Source organism: Scophthalmus maximus, chromosome 15 (assembly GCF_022379125.1).
Source record: "Scophthalmus maximus strain ysfricsl-2021 chromosome 15, ASM2237912v1, whole genome shotgun sequence".
In the NCBI taxonomy this organism is placed as follows: Eukaryota; Metazoa; Chordata; class Actinopteri; order Pleuronectiformes; family Scophthalmidae; genus Scophthalmus; species Scophthalmus maximus.
In genome coordinates, this window is record NC_061529.1 from 9,440,001 (window position 1) to 9,460,528 (window position 20,528).

The window sequence follows — 20,528 nt, forward strand, 5'->3', positions numbered from 1 at the left end:
ATTTGCACATCGAGAACTGTGTGTGCTCGTGATTTGATGTCACCGAAAAAATATCCTTCGCACACACAACCATGCATGTCAGCCACTGACCTACCCATGTGCCCCCAGTGAGCCAGGCAGCTGCTGCGTTTGCTCCCAACTCTCATTACGCTCTCTATCCCGTTGCAGATCAGCCAAGGTGAAAGACACTCATGTGTCATCCCGCAGTTGTCCTGTAATCATTGCATGGTGGTCATTACCCTCAAGATTATCCTAAGGACTGTGTGTGGAGAAGAAGGGGGGGGGGGGAAGCCGTGGAGGTCGAGGCGTTGATTGTTTTCCGTCGAATGATTGTTGGAAAAAGTGTTGATTATGACATATTGTTTTCGGTAGGAGTCATTTGGTTCACAAGGGATCTGCCGTCCTCTCCAGACAGACTTGACACAGCCACAGGCGGGACAGACTGATCAGTCCTCACCTAAGCCTCCCGTCAAGCAGCTCTTATCAGTCCCTGGCTCCTTTACCCTTCCGAAGAAAGGGGCGTCTGCGCAAAATTAAAAGAGGAGACAGGGGAGTTGACTTGTGAATAGCACAAAGAACGCCACAAATCCTGGTTTCTGGCGCCCGGAGAGCGCTGGGAGAGCACTGGGGGGAAGAGGGCAGATAAAAGCAGGGCTGACTGAGCTCACCTCCCTGTCTGCCCGCTCCTGCTTTTTTTTTTATCATTCGAGGAGATCTGAGCCCGTCTCGGGCCCCTGTCTTTATTAATATCTCAAGAAGAGGAACAACAGTCTGTCTCCTGATTTGTTGCAAAAGCACAGTGCATTGGGGGAACTCATATGTGGATTGCTGCTATTTGTAGACACAGGAAGATTAGACAATTGCAATGGTGTTTGAATGGGGCGACATGAAGAAAATAAGCCAATGGTGGTTTTGTTTGTTTTTTAAATCAGAGGAGATGCTTCGTGAATGGCGGTGGCATTTTGGGGCCATTGTTTTGTCACGGTCGAGATGGCTTCCCCACGCCTTGGCTCAATCCCCGCCGGTTACATCATTAATGAGCCAAACAGAGAGGCTGTGTGGACAGGGCAGGTTGTTGTTGAAGTGATGGCAGAGCTTGTGGCACAGTAGACTCTTATTCCAGAGTGATCTGCGTCCATTTTGGGGGAGAAGAAATCAGCAAAAGCAATATTGTGGTTGTGAGGTTTACGAGAGGGCCACAGCAGTGGGCGGACAGCGGACGCTGTAGTGTGTGTAATGTTTGTCACAACACCACCATTACCTGGAAAATCTAGCGGCCTCAGCAGATTACATCACAGGACACTCGGTGAAGGTCACAGCACACTGGCAGATGAATGTGTTACTGAGCAGCGAGTCAAGGAATCCTTCACAATTAACCTCTCATGTTCAGTCTGATGCTGGCATTTTAATACATCGAATTTGTTCATTTGTTCATTTATTTGCACCTTTATGTTAGGCCTTCAATGATGACAAAATTAATCGCCATCCATTGGCTAAATTTTTTAATGTGAATATGTTTTTTTCTCCTCTATGACAGTATACTTAATATCTTCGGTTTGTGGACAAAACATATCATCTTGGGGTTTCGGAAACATAATCAACATTTTATTATTATTATTTTCTAATCGATTAATCGAGAAAATAATCGACAGATTAATCAGGTAAAGAAAATAAGTGTTAGTTGCTGCCCTGCTAGTGTTTAGAATGTATGGATAATCCATCCATCAACCTTCTCTTGATAAGTGCCTCCTTGGCTTCAGTCCGACATTTTTTTAAAACAGGATTTGGACGTTAGCACTTCATAACACGCACAACAGAGGCTGCGTCACAAAAGCCGCAAAGAACCGCTGCATTCGACCTAAGCCTTCCCTCCTACACACAGATGAGACCGTAGTAACACTGACACAGTCACACACTCATCAGTCACACACTCCAACCCCAACAGTGAGTCAGCGGACTCGCAGACCCACGAACACCTCTGTCAGCAAACACACACACACACACACACACCACTCCTCACCGAAGAGGTATGGTGAAGTTTTCCGTCCACCTGGGTCACTTTCTGTTTGTCCTCCTCGCTTTCTTTTTATCTGTGGCATTTGTCATATGTCTGTTCTCAGGCTTTATCATAACAGAAATAACACTTGTTTTGAGGAAGGAGGGGATATTTGATGAGTAATCTGCTATTTGTAGTGCAAAACTGGAGCGTCTTGCTGACATCTATGAAGTTCTCATTCTTTCCCACAGCCTCTTTTTATATATACAACGTTACATAACATGTTGTTATTCCCTTTTATTTGTGAAGGTTATTTTGAGCATCAAAGCAGCAAAGCAAGGGACTAACGACCGTTCATGCTCATCTAACTAGAATTTAAAATGAATGTGAGCCCAGACTCGCATTTAAAAACAAACAAAAACAACACACTGCTGCGGTGCACTTCGACCAGTTGTTGGGGTGAAGGCGAGAGGCAGAGGAGCAGCGGCAGGACGGACAGGATGAATGTCGGCGGCGACGGTATCATGTTCTGTGCTGGTTGGAAACAGATCTGCATCTTGGCAAGGTTGAGCGATCCCGGGCCAGAGCAGCGGGCTCAGGTGTGCCTGTTCCCCCCGTCTGGGCACCAGGCAGGTGGAGATGGGCAGCTCACATTGGCCTGAAACCCTAGAGAAGCGCTGTGGCTCAGGTGTCGGGTAGAGGTTAGCGCTGTGTCCGTTAGGGTGACGTAGAACAAAAGGACAGACTCCTGTGGGGGGTGTCTGGTTACCATGTGGTCAACACAACTATGAAGTGATAAGATTAGATGCACAGAAAAAAAAACGTCCCGCAGTGGAATCTGGGGGCCCACAACTCGCTAGTGTGCGTCAGTGTCGTACAACGACTGGCCTTTGTTTCCAGAAATCACAGGTCAAACATGATTTTGCTGTCAGAATTTCCAATGGGATTTTACAGTGGTGCAACACAAATGACTCTGGGAATAGCTTAAAATAGAAATGACATTATACCTAAAGGCGGACACAGTGTCTACAGCCCGCTGCGAGGGAAGGTGAACTTTATTAATGTGACGTAAAGTAGTGCCTACAATAGTGCTGAAACGACTAGCCCGTCAGTGGATCCACAGCAAAGTAATTGATTCATAATCAATTAATCAATTAGTCATTTATAGAGCAGAAATGACAAACATTGGCTGGAATTGTCTGAAGTTGAATATCACGGTGCATAAAAATGAGCAGTTACAAATAAAAGTCCTGCTTTAAAATATGTATTTGAGGCAAAGTAAAAAAGCACGAGCATGTCAATACACCACTGGAGAACTGTCCGCGTCCGAGACGTGCATGACGTTTGCAAAGCCGTGCAGCCACGCTCCTACTCTTGTGCCTGTGACGCTTGATCATCCCTCCAGCATTGTGCTGCCTCACGACGACCAAGGTGAGGCCCTGAAGGAAGAGACAGCACGGTTCTGAGGAAAGAAAAAGAAAAAAGAGTTCATCTGTCCATACGCTTTGCTGGCATAAAAAGTATTTTAGCCGCCTTATGTAATAGGTAACTCTTTGGATTACCGTCGCCTTTAAAGATGTGAGTCCGTGTAGTCGCCCGTGTGGACATACTTGCATGTTAAGAGCGTATGTGTATGTGAGTGTGTGGATGTGTTTTCGAACGGGGCCAAAGTGCTGCTGACGAGGAAAAGCTCCCGCCTCAATAAAAACCGTAATGACCACATTGGTGGTAATAGGATTAATGTGTCCCCACATGCTGTAAACTGATTTCAGTCTCCCTGCCATGGACTCGCTGTCCCGGAGGCAGCGGCAGTGCAGTGCTGCAGCGTCGTGCCCCCCCCGCTAGAGGTATTGATCCCGCTGTAATAACACTCGCCCCGCTCACATGCCTCCCCGGTGCTTACGCAGACCCTCACAATGCAAACAGGGCTATTAATCACGAGTTGTTTTCGTTGTTTTGTAATACTCGGGATTTGCCGCTACGCTGATAGTAATAGCCGCTTTGACAGAGGCCATGATTGCATGTGTGTCATGACTGTCGGGTCACCATACACACACACACACACACACACACACACCCTCAGAGTTTATCCAGCGATATTGAGTCTCTGTTTTTCCTGTGGCCGGCCATTACATCATCCTCAGCAAGTTAACTATAGGTTACGGTCTTTCCTACTGCTGGACCACGACTTCCAGATTAAGTGTAAGGCCAGAGTGCTGCGTCTGAATTATGGTTGTATTTACTCATCGTAGATTAAGAAAGTTAAATCCTGTCAATCTTTTGATATGGACATTTTTTCTCTGAAGCAATGGAATATTAATAACTTAATAACTCCAGTGGGGACTAAAATTCTAAATGAGACAGTTGCAGATGTGATTTGCAACGGACAGCTCCAATATTCTAACGTCCTCGTCAGTGTTTGCCATATGGTGTGTCGGGGGCAAAAGCCTCTTGCAACGTCTGAGTCTGGTTTGTTTGGATCACTCGACTGTACTTCACTTTACTTCTCACCTGTGGACACTGTGCTTTTTGTCATGGTTCTTGTGTAGGTGGTAAAGGAGGTCAGTGCCATTTGAGTCTGTTGTGGGGACCAATCTGCAGCATGATCATAAGTACAGTTTCCTTGTCCGTGTCAGACTTTTCATACTCAAACCACGTCCATGCGACAGAAGGAGCTGCTCTTTAAGCTTCGTCTCCTGTTCTGAATTACTCCGTTTCATGTCATATTCACTCTGCACCGTGTTTGTTTGTGTTGCCTCCAGTGTAAATTTCCCGCCTGCGTTAATGCTGCGTGGAAGAATGCAGAGTGCAGTCCAAATTACAAAAAAAAAATTGCCGTAAAGAGCATGTGTTGTGGCACAACAAGGATATGAAACAAGAGACAAATTATATATAAAGCTACATATAAACAGTACATACATTCTCATCTCGCCTAGTCCTAGTACCTGTCTAGCTCTGGTACTTTTGGGCACTTTTCAGTTTAATTCCGAACCAAAATAACAGGTGCCTTGGACCACTGTCTTCGTGGTTCGACGACTTTATTTCTGAACGACAAAGACGATTATTTTATGTATTGGAACTATACTGTCAATACGCCGCCTGGCGTTGCCGGTAGTAAAGCCACGTTGATAATACAGTGGCAACGACATTAACAAGAGAAATCCCTTTGTTTATTTCCTCCATTGGAACAGAAAGACTACTATCCTCAATTGACAACACGTTGACGTCAGTTGCTCGCCAGTCTACAAACCAATTCATGTCAAGTATAGGTGGACGCAGCCCACGTTGGTAATGACGGCAGGACGTACGTACGTCTTAGTGCGCTCCCTAAATTGCAATGTCAAACCAAAACTATCCGGATCAAATGTTTACATCGAACAGCCTGGTCCAAACTTTTAGGGTGTGAAAACGACCCGGAGTCCTTCACAGGTCTGACTGAATCCTGAATGCAGTTGAACTTCTGTGGATCTGTACCGGTGGTTAACCGCTCTGAAACTGGTTGATTGGGATGTATAGTGTATGTGCGTGGATCTTCACTGTAGAACGAGGCTGACAACCTGATAAACGTGAGGGAAACGCCTTCGCACTCTGAGTATTCGTTTTACTCCGCTGCAAAAAAAAGCTCTGCCGTGTTTTAAACACGATCCGCTTTCATCTCCCGAGTGATAGCTGTAACTGCAGACAGGCATAACTGCCATGGAAAGTTGGCTCCGGTTTTATGGAACAGTCATGGAAACAATATGGAGTTGTGATAAACAAAAATGTGCTGGAACAGACGTGCATGCAGGTATTTTTCATCTGGCTCTGTGTGTTATCTCCACAATCATCCTGCCTCGTCCGACCTCATTAGACCGGTGTGGCCCTTCAGGGAGGACAGTGATTCAAAGTGACGGTCCGTACACTTGAGAAATTCATTTTCTTAATTATTCCAACAATTGTTTATTTTCAGTGTAACACTGTCCCTGACTCACCCAGAGGCTCCGTGGCCTAGATTGTTTGTTTTCACCCAAATCCCGTTCAAGCACGAGGGGTCTGGATTAGACTGTGCTCAAGCGACACACACGTGTCACCGAGCAAGATGAGCGATTCACCACAGAGAGAGAGAGAGAGAGAAACACACTGAATAACCCTTCTTTACATCCCAATTAGGCTCGGTTAATCTTTTCATTTTGTCCCAAAATACCAAAATAGTGTAATTCAACGCAGACCTGAATTAGATTGTGGATTGCAGCCGTGGATCGTGGTGTCCAGAATAAGTACTGTACGAGCTTAAACGAGAAAGCAGATCAAAAATAGAGCATGTGTCTCTGTCAGCGAATTGAAATGCTTCGGCTGCAGATTTTTGTACGGACAAAGCATGTTTGTAGATACTCTATCAGGGCTGACAAACAATGATTATTGTCATTACTGTTTAATCTGCACTTGATTAATCAGATGCTGTTTTGTTTTTCTCCCCGAAAGCAGAGCACAATTTTGAAATGACTTGTTTTGTCCAAAACCCCAGAGATATTCAGTTTACTGTCACAAAGACTGAGAAACCTATAGCAAATACTTATATTTGAGAAGGTAAAAGCTGTGCAGCGTGGGCATTTTTTTTCTTAAAAGAAGAAAAACTATTACTTAATGAAGGTCCCCCCCCCCTCTTTTAGATGAACTATACACGACAAGCATTATAAGACCACTATGTGCAGTTCACTCACGTTTGGCAAACGGCCTTTGTTCTTTCATTTAGGTCGGGACGATTAGTTCCTCTTGGTTTTATGTTTGCATTGTTCGGGCACGTGGACGACCAAAGGGGACGGAACATGTCAGTGTGTTTCAGCCGAGGTGACGTGTTCACTCTCACCGGTGACGGGGAGCAGCTGAATATGTGAGACTGACTCACTGTAACTCCCGAACGTGCACAGTGGGCTGCCAGAGACAACAATGAGCGTCGATCGCATGTAGGAGAGTCTAGTACTTGAGTCAAATCTTCGGGGGCCCCTGAAGCTAGATTCACCTTGACCTCCCGAACATTGTAGTCTGATCACTTGCTCGAGTTGGCCTTTCACGTACGATGAACAGCAAGCGGGAGATTGTCGCCAGTCAGACACGTTCAAGAAATCTTCTGTGCTCTCTGGGCAGCGCATGCAGGAGGCAGGAGCATTACCATGATTCCGCTGTGGAAAGCAGTGTTTTTGTTTACAGTCATCAACACGCCCACTCGCCCGCTGTGACTTTTCCTGCTGTATTCTCACATGGGCTCACTTGGACATTTTCCAGCAGTATTTTTTTCACAGAGGGCAGGAGGGAAAAGTTACGAAAAAATGCCCGGAGCAACATTTGAGTTCTCTCATACAGCACCTCCGGGAAAAATTTCCGGAAAAATGTCCCTTTACTTCAGTGCATGTCTGACGACAGCCCGTGTGCTGGAGTTTGCGGTGCTCACAGATCAGGTCGGACCTGCGGCTCCCGCTAGTTGTCAGCGACGATCGCGACGCGCGGGAGAAATTCGATCCTTTCCTTTGCGTAAGGAAAAACACCCGTGTCACAGTGGCGTGTCACAAGGTTACATTCCCCATTCCGCCACTTGACTGGTTCAAAGAGGTCGGAGGTCGGAGGCCGATGCCGTGCTCACCACTCGTTCGTTCCTCGGCTTTTTTTTTATCGCCCCTCCCTTTCTTACTGCCCCGTTGCCTTTGCACCCGTCTATGTCAGTCGCCGCTGTTTATTGTTCTGGCCCCCTGGCTTTGGCCCCGATGAAGCCAAGTCGACATCACCCGGTCAAGCCGCGCCCGCTCACTAAGCCCCACTGATCTTTTGTTCGGATGGTTGTGTGTCAGGCCCGCTCGCTGGCGCGGTGCTTGCTGCCTCCCCGTGTCGCTCGATGTGAGTCATGCCTGCAGTCATGTCCTGTTGCCACCGCGATGACAGCCTTTCCATTACCGTCAGGAACATAACTGCCTCATTACCCGAGAGGCTGACCGTGAAAGGATAGCCCTGCGGCCCCGCAGTGGAGTGGCTGCAGTTCGCCATCGAGCTTCACATTTCTACACATCGCATTTTTATTTTCTGTGTTGTGTTATTTCAATTTCCTTTTCCCCTCTTTTTGGACAGAAAATTATTCATTTCACTTTTCCTCCCATATAAACCGTAGAGTAAGGTTTCATACTACAACAAAACAACATTGGTGGATTGGTTTAACTATTAAAAAATACAATTTGCTGTTAAACCATTGTAGTATTTTCATTTCCATTGACTGTGGCTCGTCGGCGTCTGCTCATTACGGCGGTCGCTCCCAAATTTCCTTTCACTTCCTGCTACCGGAGGAACCTCCTGAGCCGTCAATAGGACTTTTTTTTTTTCCTTAGAAGTAAAGTGGCTCACCGAGATCTGTAGAAACTGAAAAACACGGTCTAAAAGATGTAACAAGAACATTATCAGCTTATGAAATATCAGATTTTTTTTCTCCCAATTTCAGATAAATTGGTGAGCCGTCACGGGTCGTTTGATTGAGTGAGTGAAATCTGTCAAAATGAAGACAAAATGATCTCACGCCACACGTTGCACATTTGGTGAAACTTGCTTTCTGCCCGTTGAGGTGCGCCCTGGATGTTATGCAAAGGTGACACGGAGAAAACACGCAGTCAGCATTAAGGACCGCACTCGCCACCGTTTCAATCAGGACGAGTTGTCGGCCACCTCCTCCGTTTCACTCCTTCCACCTCCCTCCACATTTCTGTTGATGTGAAAACAAAAAAGCTATGAGTAAACTTTTCCGCCAAGGGAACGTGAGGGTGAAGTTAGGCTCTCTTTGTTTTCTCTCCCTCATTTGTTTTCCAAATATGGCGTGCTCCCTCTTGTTTTCTGTTGCCTAGCTACCGCATTTTGAGATAAATCATATTTTCACCGGGCCTCTTCAGTAGACGTTGTTATCCGCCTTGTTGAGAATGAAAAACAAGTACATGCTGTTCCCCTCTCCTCGCTCACCTGTTGTCCTAGGCAGTAGGAGCAGGTGCCGGATCAAATCAAGCTCTGTGTGTGTGTGTGTGTGTGTGTGTGTGTGTGTGTGTGTGTGTGTGTTTGTGTGTGTGTGTGTGTGTGAGTGTGTGTGTGTGTGTGTGTGTGTGTGTGTGTGTGTGTGTGTGTGTGTGTGTGTGTGTGTGTGTGTGTGTGTGTGTGTGTGTGTGTGTGTGTGTGTGAGTGTGTGTGAGTGTGTGTGTGTCCGTGCGTGCGTGTGTGATTAGAAGCAGTCTATATCTGCTGACAGTCAAACCGTCGTCCTTCAGCTGTGCTCAGATACTCATGGTGCTACCTGCTCCATTATTTGACGACGCCCGCGCATGCCCCCTGTGCATGTGTGTGTGTGTCTAAAGAAATACCCCCGACACGCACAAAGAGAACAAAGGGAGTGGGTCACAGCAGGGAGCATTGCGATGGCAGATGAGCAGGCCACTTTTCAGTCCTGTGTAACTACACACCCCGCTCCTCTTCCTCGTTTCCCCCTCCTCCTCCTCCTCTCATTCCCTCAGGATGTCCGCTCATAAAGACCACATACATTAGTGATCAGCACGCTCACTTGTTGCACACCAGTCGGCCGCAGGGTGTATCAGCATCAGTGCGCGTGGGGTTAAAAGAAAAAACTGTACACGCTATTATGGAACATGATCTTAGTGCATTCCCACTTGTCTGCTCATGCCAAAACATCAATATAGGTTAAAGGGGGGTGCGTGTGCGCGCGCGCGTGTGTGCGGGTGAAAGATTACCTGATCAGTTACCCCACATGGAGTTTGATGACATGTGGGTCACAGTAGTCGACTACGGCTCATGGAAAATTCACACAGCACAAAAGTCAAACAAGTGCTTTGTTGTCGGACTAATTCAGTTAAATGTGGAGTAAGAGTTCGTCAAAGTCTGCGTCTCCTCTTAGTCTTAGCGCTAATCCGTCCGTTCTGTTTGTGTTGAAAAGAATATTTGGTGTTTCAATACAGACAAAGTAAGTCGGGCCGAGCCACACAACACCATTCCAGCCAATCTGCAACAGGGGGCGGGGCTTGTTGCGGCAATGCAAATATCAATTTTTCTGCCTAATTCCGTCTGCCTGCCTGCCATGGACGGTGAAAGCTGCAGTCTATAGGTAATTGATGGGAAACACTGGGGTGTGTTTCTGGCACATGCTAACAGATGGTGCCGATTTGAGGATTAAGAAGAAGAAGAAGGAGGAGGCTGAAACAGATTTTGAAGGAGAGTGAATATTGGAGTTAACATTAATCAGGTGTCCAGAAACTCAACTTCCAATGAGAAGCATCAGAGGGGCGGTGCATGCTGTGCACGCCTGTTGTATACTGTGTCTACTAAATGTACACTAGATATTTTTGCATAAACGGCCCCTAAATTGAGCTGTTTTCAGACATGAACTTTTCCTCCAGAGTTTGGCCTTCACACATGACGAACGTAGCAGGAGGTTTTTCAAGTCAGACGCGTTCACACACACAGGCACACGCACACACACACACACACACACACACACACACACACACACTCGCATGCACGCACAGAAAGACAGGGCCCCATGCCAGGGCGCAGAGAAATGCGAGTGTTGCTCCATAACTGCCAGATGTTTAATTATGTTTTCTCGTATGCATAATGCAGGTCAAAACACAAACTGTCCATGTGACTGTATGAAAAAGGGCTTATCAGGTCACTGAAAAAGTTTCTGTTTCTCACATGTTAGCCTCATATAAACAACATAGCTCCAGGCTGTGTGTCCTGTGTGTTCCTCTGGCTTTAACCCGGTGGGGGGGGGACAAGAGATGGATCAATACACAGATCTGTGTTGCAGCGAGTGACTCTTTTACCTGTTTAGTGAGGTATTTGGACATATTGTTTCTTCTGCTGTGCACACACAATTAAAGGAAGGAGGTTATTTGGTTAGCCACCGTTTTGCAGTCGACTGTGTTGTCTGTGGGGATGAGAGAATCAATTTTAAATGAGCACACTTAACACTTGGCTGTCCCCGGATGGTGGTGAGTCACACTCTTCCCTCGCCTCTGTTGTTTCGGGGGATTTTTTTTGCATTCTAATTGCGAAGCTAGTCCCTAATTCTCCCCAGAATGCATAAAAGGAGTTAAGATATTCACACATTCCTGACCTGACCTCTTTCCCATGCCTCTGCTGTAGAATGCACCTTGTATGGTGCATTCTAAAATCCGGACTAAAAATGGCATCACGGAGTCCGAAGGTGAAGTCAGCTCTGAAGTTTGGCCAGCTCCCCCCGGAGGCATTTAGCACGGCAAGGCCAGATGCATTTCCATGCTGAGAAAAACTGGAAATGAAACGAGAAGCAAGGAGACGAGAGAGTGTCATTAGTGCAAGTGTTAATCTGCTTGTTCTTACATTGCAAAGTTTTACTACACACAGGAGCATAACTGTGTTTCACAACTCGGCCTGAGTCAGATTGGTTAATGATGTAGAGAACAGCATGTGTGTTAGAGGATATACACTGTCTCATCCTGACAATTGGTTTTTGAAAGATACTGAATATTATCATCTGTTTGGATACTATTTCTGTGTAATGCTTATCATTAGGTATATGTGGTATATAGAGCGACATTCTTAGGATTATTCATATTCAGTAAAATATAGCAGTGAGTTAAAAGAGTAGTTGATTGATGAAGGGATCATTGGAGAAAAATGTCAAACATTTAACACTTCCAGCTATTGAAATTTGAGGTTATTCTGCGTTTTCCCATTTCATTTTATATTCAAGTCAATATCTTTGAGTTTTGGTCAGAAAATGTTTCACTGTTTTCCGAAGTTTTCTGGACCAAACAGTTGATCAATTGACTGATGGATTAGTTATTTATTGAAAATAATTGTTAGATGCAGCCCTATAGCTATGCACTTATCCTTTTTTGTGTGTCTTTGTGATGGATATAGACATTAAAGCATTTCCACCCTTATATTGAAGTATAATAAGAGGTTGTTTTTTTTAATTACAAGATGCCAAACAAGTTGAGACCAGATGTATACATGCCACAATTTTGTATGGATCCGTCAAAAGGACACAGGACTGACAGGACACTCGGACAGAACCGAGCACTCCCTGCAGCGTTGACAGATATCTGGTGTCTCCCGTCACTGTTCTGTCACTTATCTCACAGCCGACACGCCGCATGTTCCTTCAGGTAACAGGCAGCCTTCCCTTCCTGGTGAGAGTGGCTGTGTCAGCTGAGCAAGCGGAGTGTTGTGGGAGAATTTTTTAGCTTTTGGTCTCCCATTGCCTGTAAGAGAAAAGACAATATATTCAGACAGAATATGCAACAGTAGAATCTGACTGATTCAAAAGAGACACTTAGCAGTTGATATTAGACTTAACCTGGTTTTAAATCGTTGCCTGAAACATATTTGTAATGCCTGATTTTTAACTGATGTGGTTTGTTTTTATCATTATCTTTTATGCTATATTTCTTAATTTTTATTTGTCTTAATTTGAAGTAAAGTTGTATTATTATTATATAAGTGACTGCACACGTTTTACCTCAGAACATGTGAATAAAATTGAATTATAGATGAGATTATTAAAATTCACTATGATGATAACAGTGACAGTATCACAATTCCCTTGTTATTTAAGGGAATGTTATAAGGTATGTTATCTAATATTGTTTTGTCTTTTTGCACAAGCCTTTAGTGCAAAGTGATGAAATTGTGTGATGATCTTACTGTTGCAGGATAAAATGCACGGAGCAAAAACTGAATGTACGACTAAAACAAAAAAAGCAGCAGTCAAATTAGGTCACGTCGTCCCTCTCGACTGGCACATTCACCCAATCATCCTTCTTGATTCTTGGAAAGCAGCCTCATAGTCATGTCTCTGCCTGTGCTGGGAGATGGTCGGCTAGGAGACAAAAGGATAATGCTCCAGATTATTAAGAGAGCATCTCTCCTGGCGGCCTTTTTCCTTTTTCCTTTCCCCCTCCTACTGAGCGGCTTGATTGAGTTCACAGCTGAGGAGGCCAGTCTGGTGGCCGTGGAGAGGACTCAGACACGTCGGAAATGTTAGAATATATCACATAAGCATTGTTAAAAACAAAGCCTGATGCACAAGAAGTCGTCAGAGACACAAGATTTTTTTTTTTTAAACATGAAAGTGAGATATAGAAAAGAGGACTGTGAGACCGACAGCGTCGGAGAAGACCGCAGGAAAATGACAGGAAGCTTAAAATCTTATTTCCCTATTAACTCCATCGCAAATTGAACGGCTGCAGAGCAGTTAGAGTCACGTCTGCTGCACAGAGAGAGGTGTCAGTGAATTTTAACCGCCAAACTTCAGCTCACCACAAAATGAGCCACCTTCTTATGAAAATGATTGCACAGTTTCTGTTGGATTTACACAAAACGTACCAACAATTTAGAAAAATGAATTTGAAGGTTTCTCTATACACAGCAACAAATGATATATTAGAAGATATTATTGACTAAGGAGATCAACATAAATAAATATAAATAAATAACATTTAATGATCTTAAGTATCTATGATGCTATAAAAAGGCTATTTGCTGGCTAAAGTGTTTTAAGTGAAGGTTTTTGCTTTTTACTCTGTTTAAGGTCATTGCATATTGAGAATGTTTTGTCAGTCGGACAAAATAAGCCATAACCCATATCAATTTCTAATCACATTTGTTCATGTTTATGTTTTTTGTCTTCTACAGGAGAGGTTCGAAGCATTGTTCAGGATCTACGACGAACAGACGACTTTCCAGATGTTCAAAAGCTTCCGGAGAGTGCGGATCAACTTCAGCACCCCAGAGGCCGCTGCCCGCGCTCGCATTGAGCTGCACGAGTCAGAGTTCAATGGCACGAAGCTGAAACTCTACTTTGCCCAAGTGAGTTTGAGTTTCGAAGTCTGGGAAAGGGCAGGCAGGGGGCCTGAGACGCGGACCATCTAAGGAAGCTTATTTACATGGACACTTATGCCCTTGTGCACCATTCCCTCTTACGAGAACACACACACACACACACACACACACACACACACACAAGTACACACAACAGAACAGGGTCAAAAACTCTCTCGTGACTTTCTCTTCTTTCTTTTTTTATCCTCTCTTCTCTGAGCCACACCTGGCTGCGTCCTCAACCCACCAATGTGCCCTTGTAAATCCCATCACTCATATCTGAACACATTTGATTTCTCTTTCTCTCTGTGCCTGTGCGTGAACAAAGTGAAGTGTTTTTCTAGTGCAGTCACAAAATAAGATGAGCATATTTGGTCAGTACTGTGATGAATTTGTTGTGCATAGTCACATACAGTCATATCTACGAAAATGAGATTTGAGTATAGGCCTGGGTTTCCTAATCTGTTGGTTGAAACTGGGCTGAATTAGTTGAAAAGCAAATGTTGGTTATGTATTTTTTTCAACAGCATTTAAATGACTATGTCAATGTGTAGAAAGTCCGGAAAGAAAACTGATAATTCAGCCCGGTTGTAGCCCAGATGTTCTATGTCAGATGGTCTTCAGACCTTGGAATTCACTCTCACATAGAAACGATGAGTCGTCTTGTAATTGACGGCCAAGTGCATGACCAGTCATGACCCCTGCTGCACCTCTCAGCATTTTGATATAAGAGGATTAACGATTTCACAGTATTGTAATTATGGCAAGTGGCGGCTATCAAAACATCAAATTCCCTCATGGGAAGGAGCCTGCGATTTGAGACCAAGAGACTGAAGCTGTGACGACAAGCCAAATGTGCTTTTCTAGCTCTTGAGTATCAGGATTACATTTATTATTTTTTTTGAAGTACGGGAACTTCAAGAGTTCACCCGATCTGACCCAGTTTGCACAGCTTCACAGAACATCAAGTTGATGTTGTCCCTTTGTACAGGCCCTAGGGCATGAAGCTGGGTTGCAGAGCACTATCCAGTATATTGAACCAGTGAATCAAGAGGCAGGTGTACAGAGGACAGTTCAATACATGAAATCATTTGACTGAGGAAATGTAAATGGCTACACACACTTGATCTCCTATTCAGAGCTCTCCAGCACTTATCAAGTGCCAACGTCTCTCCAACAGGTCCAGAATGGCGACGAGGACATTGACAAGTCGTACCTGGCCCCTCCCGCACCCGTCAAGCAGTTTCTGATCTCACCGCCTGCCTCGCCACCTGTGGGCTGGAGCCAGAGCGAGGACGCTACGCCCGTCATCAACTATGACCTCCTGTGTGCAGTAGCCAAGCTAGGACCTGGTCAGTACTCACTAAGTTCAATTATTCCCTTTTGTAGTATCCTCCATTGTGCACAGTACAACACTGAGGTCATTTCATTAATTCCTCGCCCCAAATTATCCAAATAAAAACAGGAAATCATTTCCAGCTCCCCAGCGGGTCGTTGAAGATTGTGTGTGTAGGAAGCAGTTGGCGAGGACCTTGTTGAATCAGCAGCCTTACATCTAAATTTACGTGATTGCGAATCTATTTTTCCTTCCATTAGGACTACCTGCCTTTATAATTTCATTAATGGGGATTTAAAAAATCTATATTTCTCCAAGTGAAACGGATGTCATCATAGAATTTACTTCTCCGGGGTCACTGTGCATTTAATCCTGGTCAGGCAGTAAGAAAAAAACCCAGTTTGAAGCCCATAAATCATATCCACCGTGCTTGGCCACCATACGTCGATGTCAAGGGTGCTTAACCTCGACTTGCTGCAGTCTGACATCTCCGAGGAAATACGCATCAAAGCCAGTATGTGTGCGTGTGTGTGTGTGTGTGTGTGTGTGTGTGTGTGTGTGTGTCTGTCTGTCTGTGTGTGTGCGCCACTTTGTGTGTTCACTAAATCCCACTGTCAAACAGCGATATTGATTAATCATCGGCACAACAGGTCTATCTTTGGTTTTCTTGGGGTTAGATTTAGCCTCACTGTTAGTATGATGTCATAGTCAGCATGTTGCAATCAAATGAATGTGTAAGACCCTTTTGTTATTAGATTCTAGTTTTAAAATGCTTAATCCACCTAGAGACAGCATTTTTAACCAACTAATTAAGATCGTTTTTGCAGTTCACCCCCTATTACAATTTTAGCAAGTGTATTAAATGTGTAGGCAGCTCGGCAGAGGGGCTGTTAGATTTGGAAAAATTCAAGATCTTTCCCTGCAGCCTCGTTCCCCGGCAGCTTCTCTGCTCAGTAATGGCGCCTGTGTCCGCCCTGCCGACAAGATTTTAGATTGCGGCAACCTTTATAAAATGTCACCCAACACACATTGAAAGGTGTGCCCTGTCCACAAGGTCTTTCCACAGTTGTGTATGTGTGTGTGGGTATATGCTCACGCTGATGAAATGGGAAACATTTTGTTTAAGACTGCATTCAGTTGAACACAATCGTCTTTTTGCCATCATCAGAAGCGTGATTTAACTTTCCACGCACATCGCGCACAGTCCCCAGCCCAGAGGACCACTTTTGACACGCTCGGCTGTTACCATAGCAACACACGGCATCAGGAACTGGCTTTGTTCTTTGCCTCAAATACTGGCATCTGAAATCAGATAAGCGCCGGGCTGCGGCGCAGTGCGCTGACTCCCTCTATCAACTCCCTGTGGTAACAGCAGGACTCTATTCACCGTCCATCTCTGTGTTTGGCACCACAGTGAAAAGATACGAGACCAATTTCCTGCTGTCTGCCAGCTGTCGGATCTCATCTCCATGGCAACTGAGATACAATCCTGCAAGTGTGTGTGTGTGTGTTTTCAGTCCAAGTCGGCTGAGTTTGGCATCTGGACAAATGGCAGCACTATACTGAGGAATAGTCTTTTTGTTTTCTCTTGAATCCATGTCCTTGAACCTGAGAGCTGAACCGTTATTCAACTGACGGGGAAAAAAAGCAGCAGATTATTTGTTCCTATAAAAATGTTCTGAATTAAATAAATTGTCATGTAACTTGACTTTAAGTATTTTATCTATTTATTGAACCTTCATTATGTATATATAGATTTATACGAACATTTTCTGTTTTTACTCTGTTGAGTAACGGAATTCCGATCCTACTATGTACCTGTCTGGTATGGAGTTTTGAATGGCAATAAAGAAATCTATCTGTCTTTTTGTCTCACTATTAACAGTGGTGGAAGAAAATATTCAGATCTTTTACTTAAGCAAAACTAGACAACAAAATAACACAACGAGAATACTGTGATATGCTGTTGTGTTACAGACGGGGGTATTCATTTGTAAATATTTCCCGGGTAAAGCTTGCTCTTTGTCTTTCTCTCTCCATCCCTTCCCCCCTTGCCTCCCTCCCCACAGGTGAAAAGTATGAGCTCCACGCGGGCACAGAGTCCACCCCCAGCGTGGTTGTCCACGTGTGCGAGAGCGAGACGGAGGAGGACGAGGCGGCGCGGCCAAAGCAGCAGATCGTCCAGACCAGACGCCCCGATGAACCCCCCAAGGTCTTCAACTAGAGAGGCCTCCCCCCCCCCCGACACCGGCGCGGCCGCCGACCGCCCCTTAAACCCGCAACACACCTGCCCTCTCTCTCTTGTCTCTGCACTCACAGAGAGCGTCGACGCCCCTCATTTCAGTTCAACTACAAGCAAAAACAAACCAACAAACATTGCTCAAAAACGGTGTTTGTGGGGAGTGTGGCGATGGAATGAGGCGGCTTGAAGGGGATGGATGAGAATCACACACACACTCATCACATTCTGCGGACAGCGTGGGGAGTGGCGGGCACACTTGCCTCCACCCCACCAACCCCCCTCGTTTTCAGCAACAGGGGTCGAAATACCTGTCCCAGTGTAGGCACCTGTCACTTATCACACACACTCAGCTCTCATCGCGAATCCTGCTCAGTAGCCTGCTAGTTAATTAGCCTGTTAGCCGTACCTCTCCCTTACTTTCAGTCATTTGTTCAGTAACAAAGACATTTTTCTTTTTTTCTTTTTTAAAATAAATTGTGTTTTCACACGTGATATATATATATATGTGTCTGTGTTTTATATATGTATATATATACAGTATATATATATATATATATATATATCAATACATATAAACTGCACATATGTGTGTCTCTTATTTTCTTTTCCATCCATCTTCATATCTGGTTTGTCGCTTCAGCCTGCATCAAGATTGAGTGTGTGATGTTCCCACTCGTCTGCATGTATATAATATATTACAAAAAAAATACGTACAGAAACACAAACTACTAACAGAATATATCAAGAAAAAGGAACCTATTTAACGTCACACAGCACGAAGCGCCATATGTGACAAACAAAGTTGTAGTGGTTGTTTGACTCCCCCCCCCTCCCCGGCTCGTTTTCGCTTTTTGTCTTCTTTTTTAATTTTGGAGAGGTGTTGTTTTTTGCTAGACTACTAGATGTGTATTCTTACTGTGTATTTTATACCCCAACACTTTTGCATGCTTAGTTATTTCTGTAGATGAGGAGCTGAGGTGTGTTTTTTTTGGGTTTTTTTATTGCTGTTTGTGATGACAGGGAAATAAATGGTGTGACGCTTCTGACGCAAGTGCATATCCCCACGCAGAGTTTAAAGTGACGTCTTTTGGGGGGAAAAAAGCCTAAATGGGTTTTTGTATGATTGACGGTTCAGTCTTTGGCTTGAAGGCAAATTTGCATTTGTCGCTTTTTGGGGGGATTTGATGGATCAGAGACAGTTAATCCTCCTCGTTTTCTTCAAGGGGTTTTGGGATTCTGTTTTTTGGTCTCTGATTCTGTTTGTTGTAATTCATATCTTCAATGTTTTGGTTATGTTGTTTGATCAAACCCACTTTCTACGTGTCAGGTTTTCTCCTGAAACCTACTGCTTTTTTTGCACTGAGTATCTCTTGATATCTCCAAGCAATTGCGGGGCCCTCAAACGTCTCCTGCTGTGCGCCTGATTACTGCGCTGCTTTTCTCTGTAAATAGCTGGGCGTGGTATAGACTTGTGGAAATAGTCCTCTTAGATTTTGTAGTATACCTGGAAGCATTTTGCTGAGAAAAGGGAATATTAGGTAGCCTCATGAGATATCAACCAAAGCATTCACTCACCCCACATTGTCATCAAAGCCTAGAGGGATATTTCTTACTCAAAGACACTGATGTATATTTGTTAATCTGAGAGAGAACTCATATTTTCCCAACACAACTGCAGTACTCAATTATATTCTTATTTTATATTAATACTTTTTCCACGGTATGTTGTTCAGTGGAAACTCGAACAAATTTCCACTAAAAAGATCATGAGCTTCTTACTTCTTTCTTGTTTAACTCTCCCTCCAGTCCTTTATCAGATTATTGTGCTTCGACTACTCATCTCGTGAAATCATTCAGTGCTTCAGAAGCAACAGGAACACGTTTCTAACAGGGATTTGGGGCGTCAGTGGTGAGTCTAAACCTTGTTTGTCGTTAGGCAGCATGAAATCTAACTTTTTTTCTATATAACATAAGTAGACAAAGGTCCATCTGCATGTGAGCACTTTATCGTCAGTGTTTTGTTTGTTTCCGCGACATAAAATCTTTCTCGAGACAAAGTAGGAAGCACATTGCATTTCTTCTCTGTTTCTCCTCTTGTGTTGTCTCATTTATCTCAAGCTGAACACCTGGTTAGCCTTTTCACCAGCATATTGCAGTGAGTGAAACACTCCACTTCCTTTTTGCTAGGGTGAACCTTGGAGAATTTCAGGCCTTTTGGATCTTTGGACGTGTGCTCCTGAAAGACGCGTAGGGACGCAGCACAGTCACAGGTTTCGAAACGAGGCAGGAAGACATTGCAGAACAAAAATTAATGTCTTTGTTTTCGTGTTTGTCCACAAGAAACTTTACTCTTATCTTCTGAGAAAGTCAAACAGTTCTTTGAAACTCACCGTGGTGGTAGAGTGCAGTTTTATTGGCACTACAGTAAAGCTGTCGCGGCTATCTAAGCAGACGGCAGATTGGTGGAAGTGCCGAGGTGGATTATGATAAAGAGGAAGCGGTGGGACAGGAGGAAGGACACTTGTGGAGACTTTTTTACTCTGGTCACGATGTTTAAAACTGGGCGCATTTTGGTCACAGATGATATGAAGATGTATATTTATGTACATATGCCAAGTCTTTTCTTTTTCTTTTTTGCTGAGGCCAGTCCCGGTGTGCAGTTTGTTATGGCTTCTCTTTGCAATGTTGTAATGGAAAAAAAAAAATACAAAAATGTGTAACAATAAGTCCTGAAGATGCTCGTTCCAAACCAACTGTCATTGTGTTGTGTTCAACAGTTCAACGAGGACTCTATTGGGGATCGTCTACTGAAAAGGTCAATGATACAGTTTGTCACTGTTGCTCTGTTTCTGTCGAAATATGAATATTGTATCTTGTATTGTAGAAATCCAGAAAACAACGTAGCAAAACAAGCAATAATTTACAGTTGTATAATACCGTTGTCTGTATTTTCATGTTCTGTACTTACTTCTCGGAGATGGTCTCTGTCTCTTACAGTATCTGCTTCTATTTGTGTAGTATAATAGTCCTTTGTTTCACATACAATATACATAAAGACATATTCTTAAAAGCCA

At 44.2% G+C, this 20,528-nt stretch overlaps 1 protein-coding gene across 2 annotated transcripts in view; it reads left to right on the plus strand.

The window, feature by feature from the left end:
• rcan3 (regulator of calcineurin 3) overlaps positions 1 to 20,528 on the plus strand; it is a 36,073-nt gene extending 15,545 nt beyond the window's left edge. For both annotated transcript variants that reach the window (XM_035610454.2, XM_035610455.2), the window contains 3 exons: positions 13,691 to 13,864; positions 15,057 to 15,228; positions 17,282 to 20,528. In XM_035610454.2, coding sequence (XP_035466347.1) covers positions 13,691 to 13,864; positions 15,057 to 15,228; positions 17,282 to 17,436 — 501 coding nt within the window. In that variant the 3' untranslated portion in view covers positions 17,437 to 20,528. The remainder of the gene's footprint in view (positions 1 to 13,690; positions 13,865 to 15,056; positions 15,229 to 17,281) is intronic.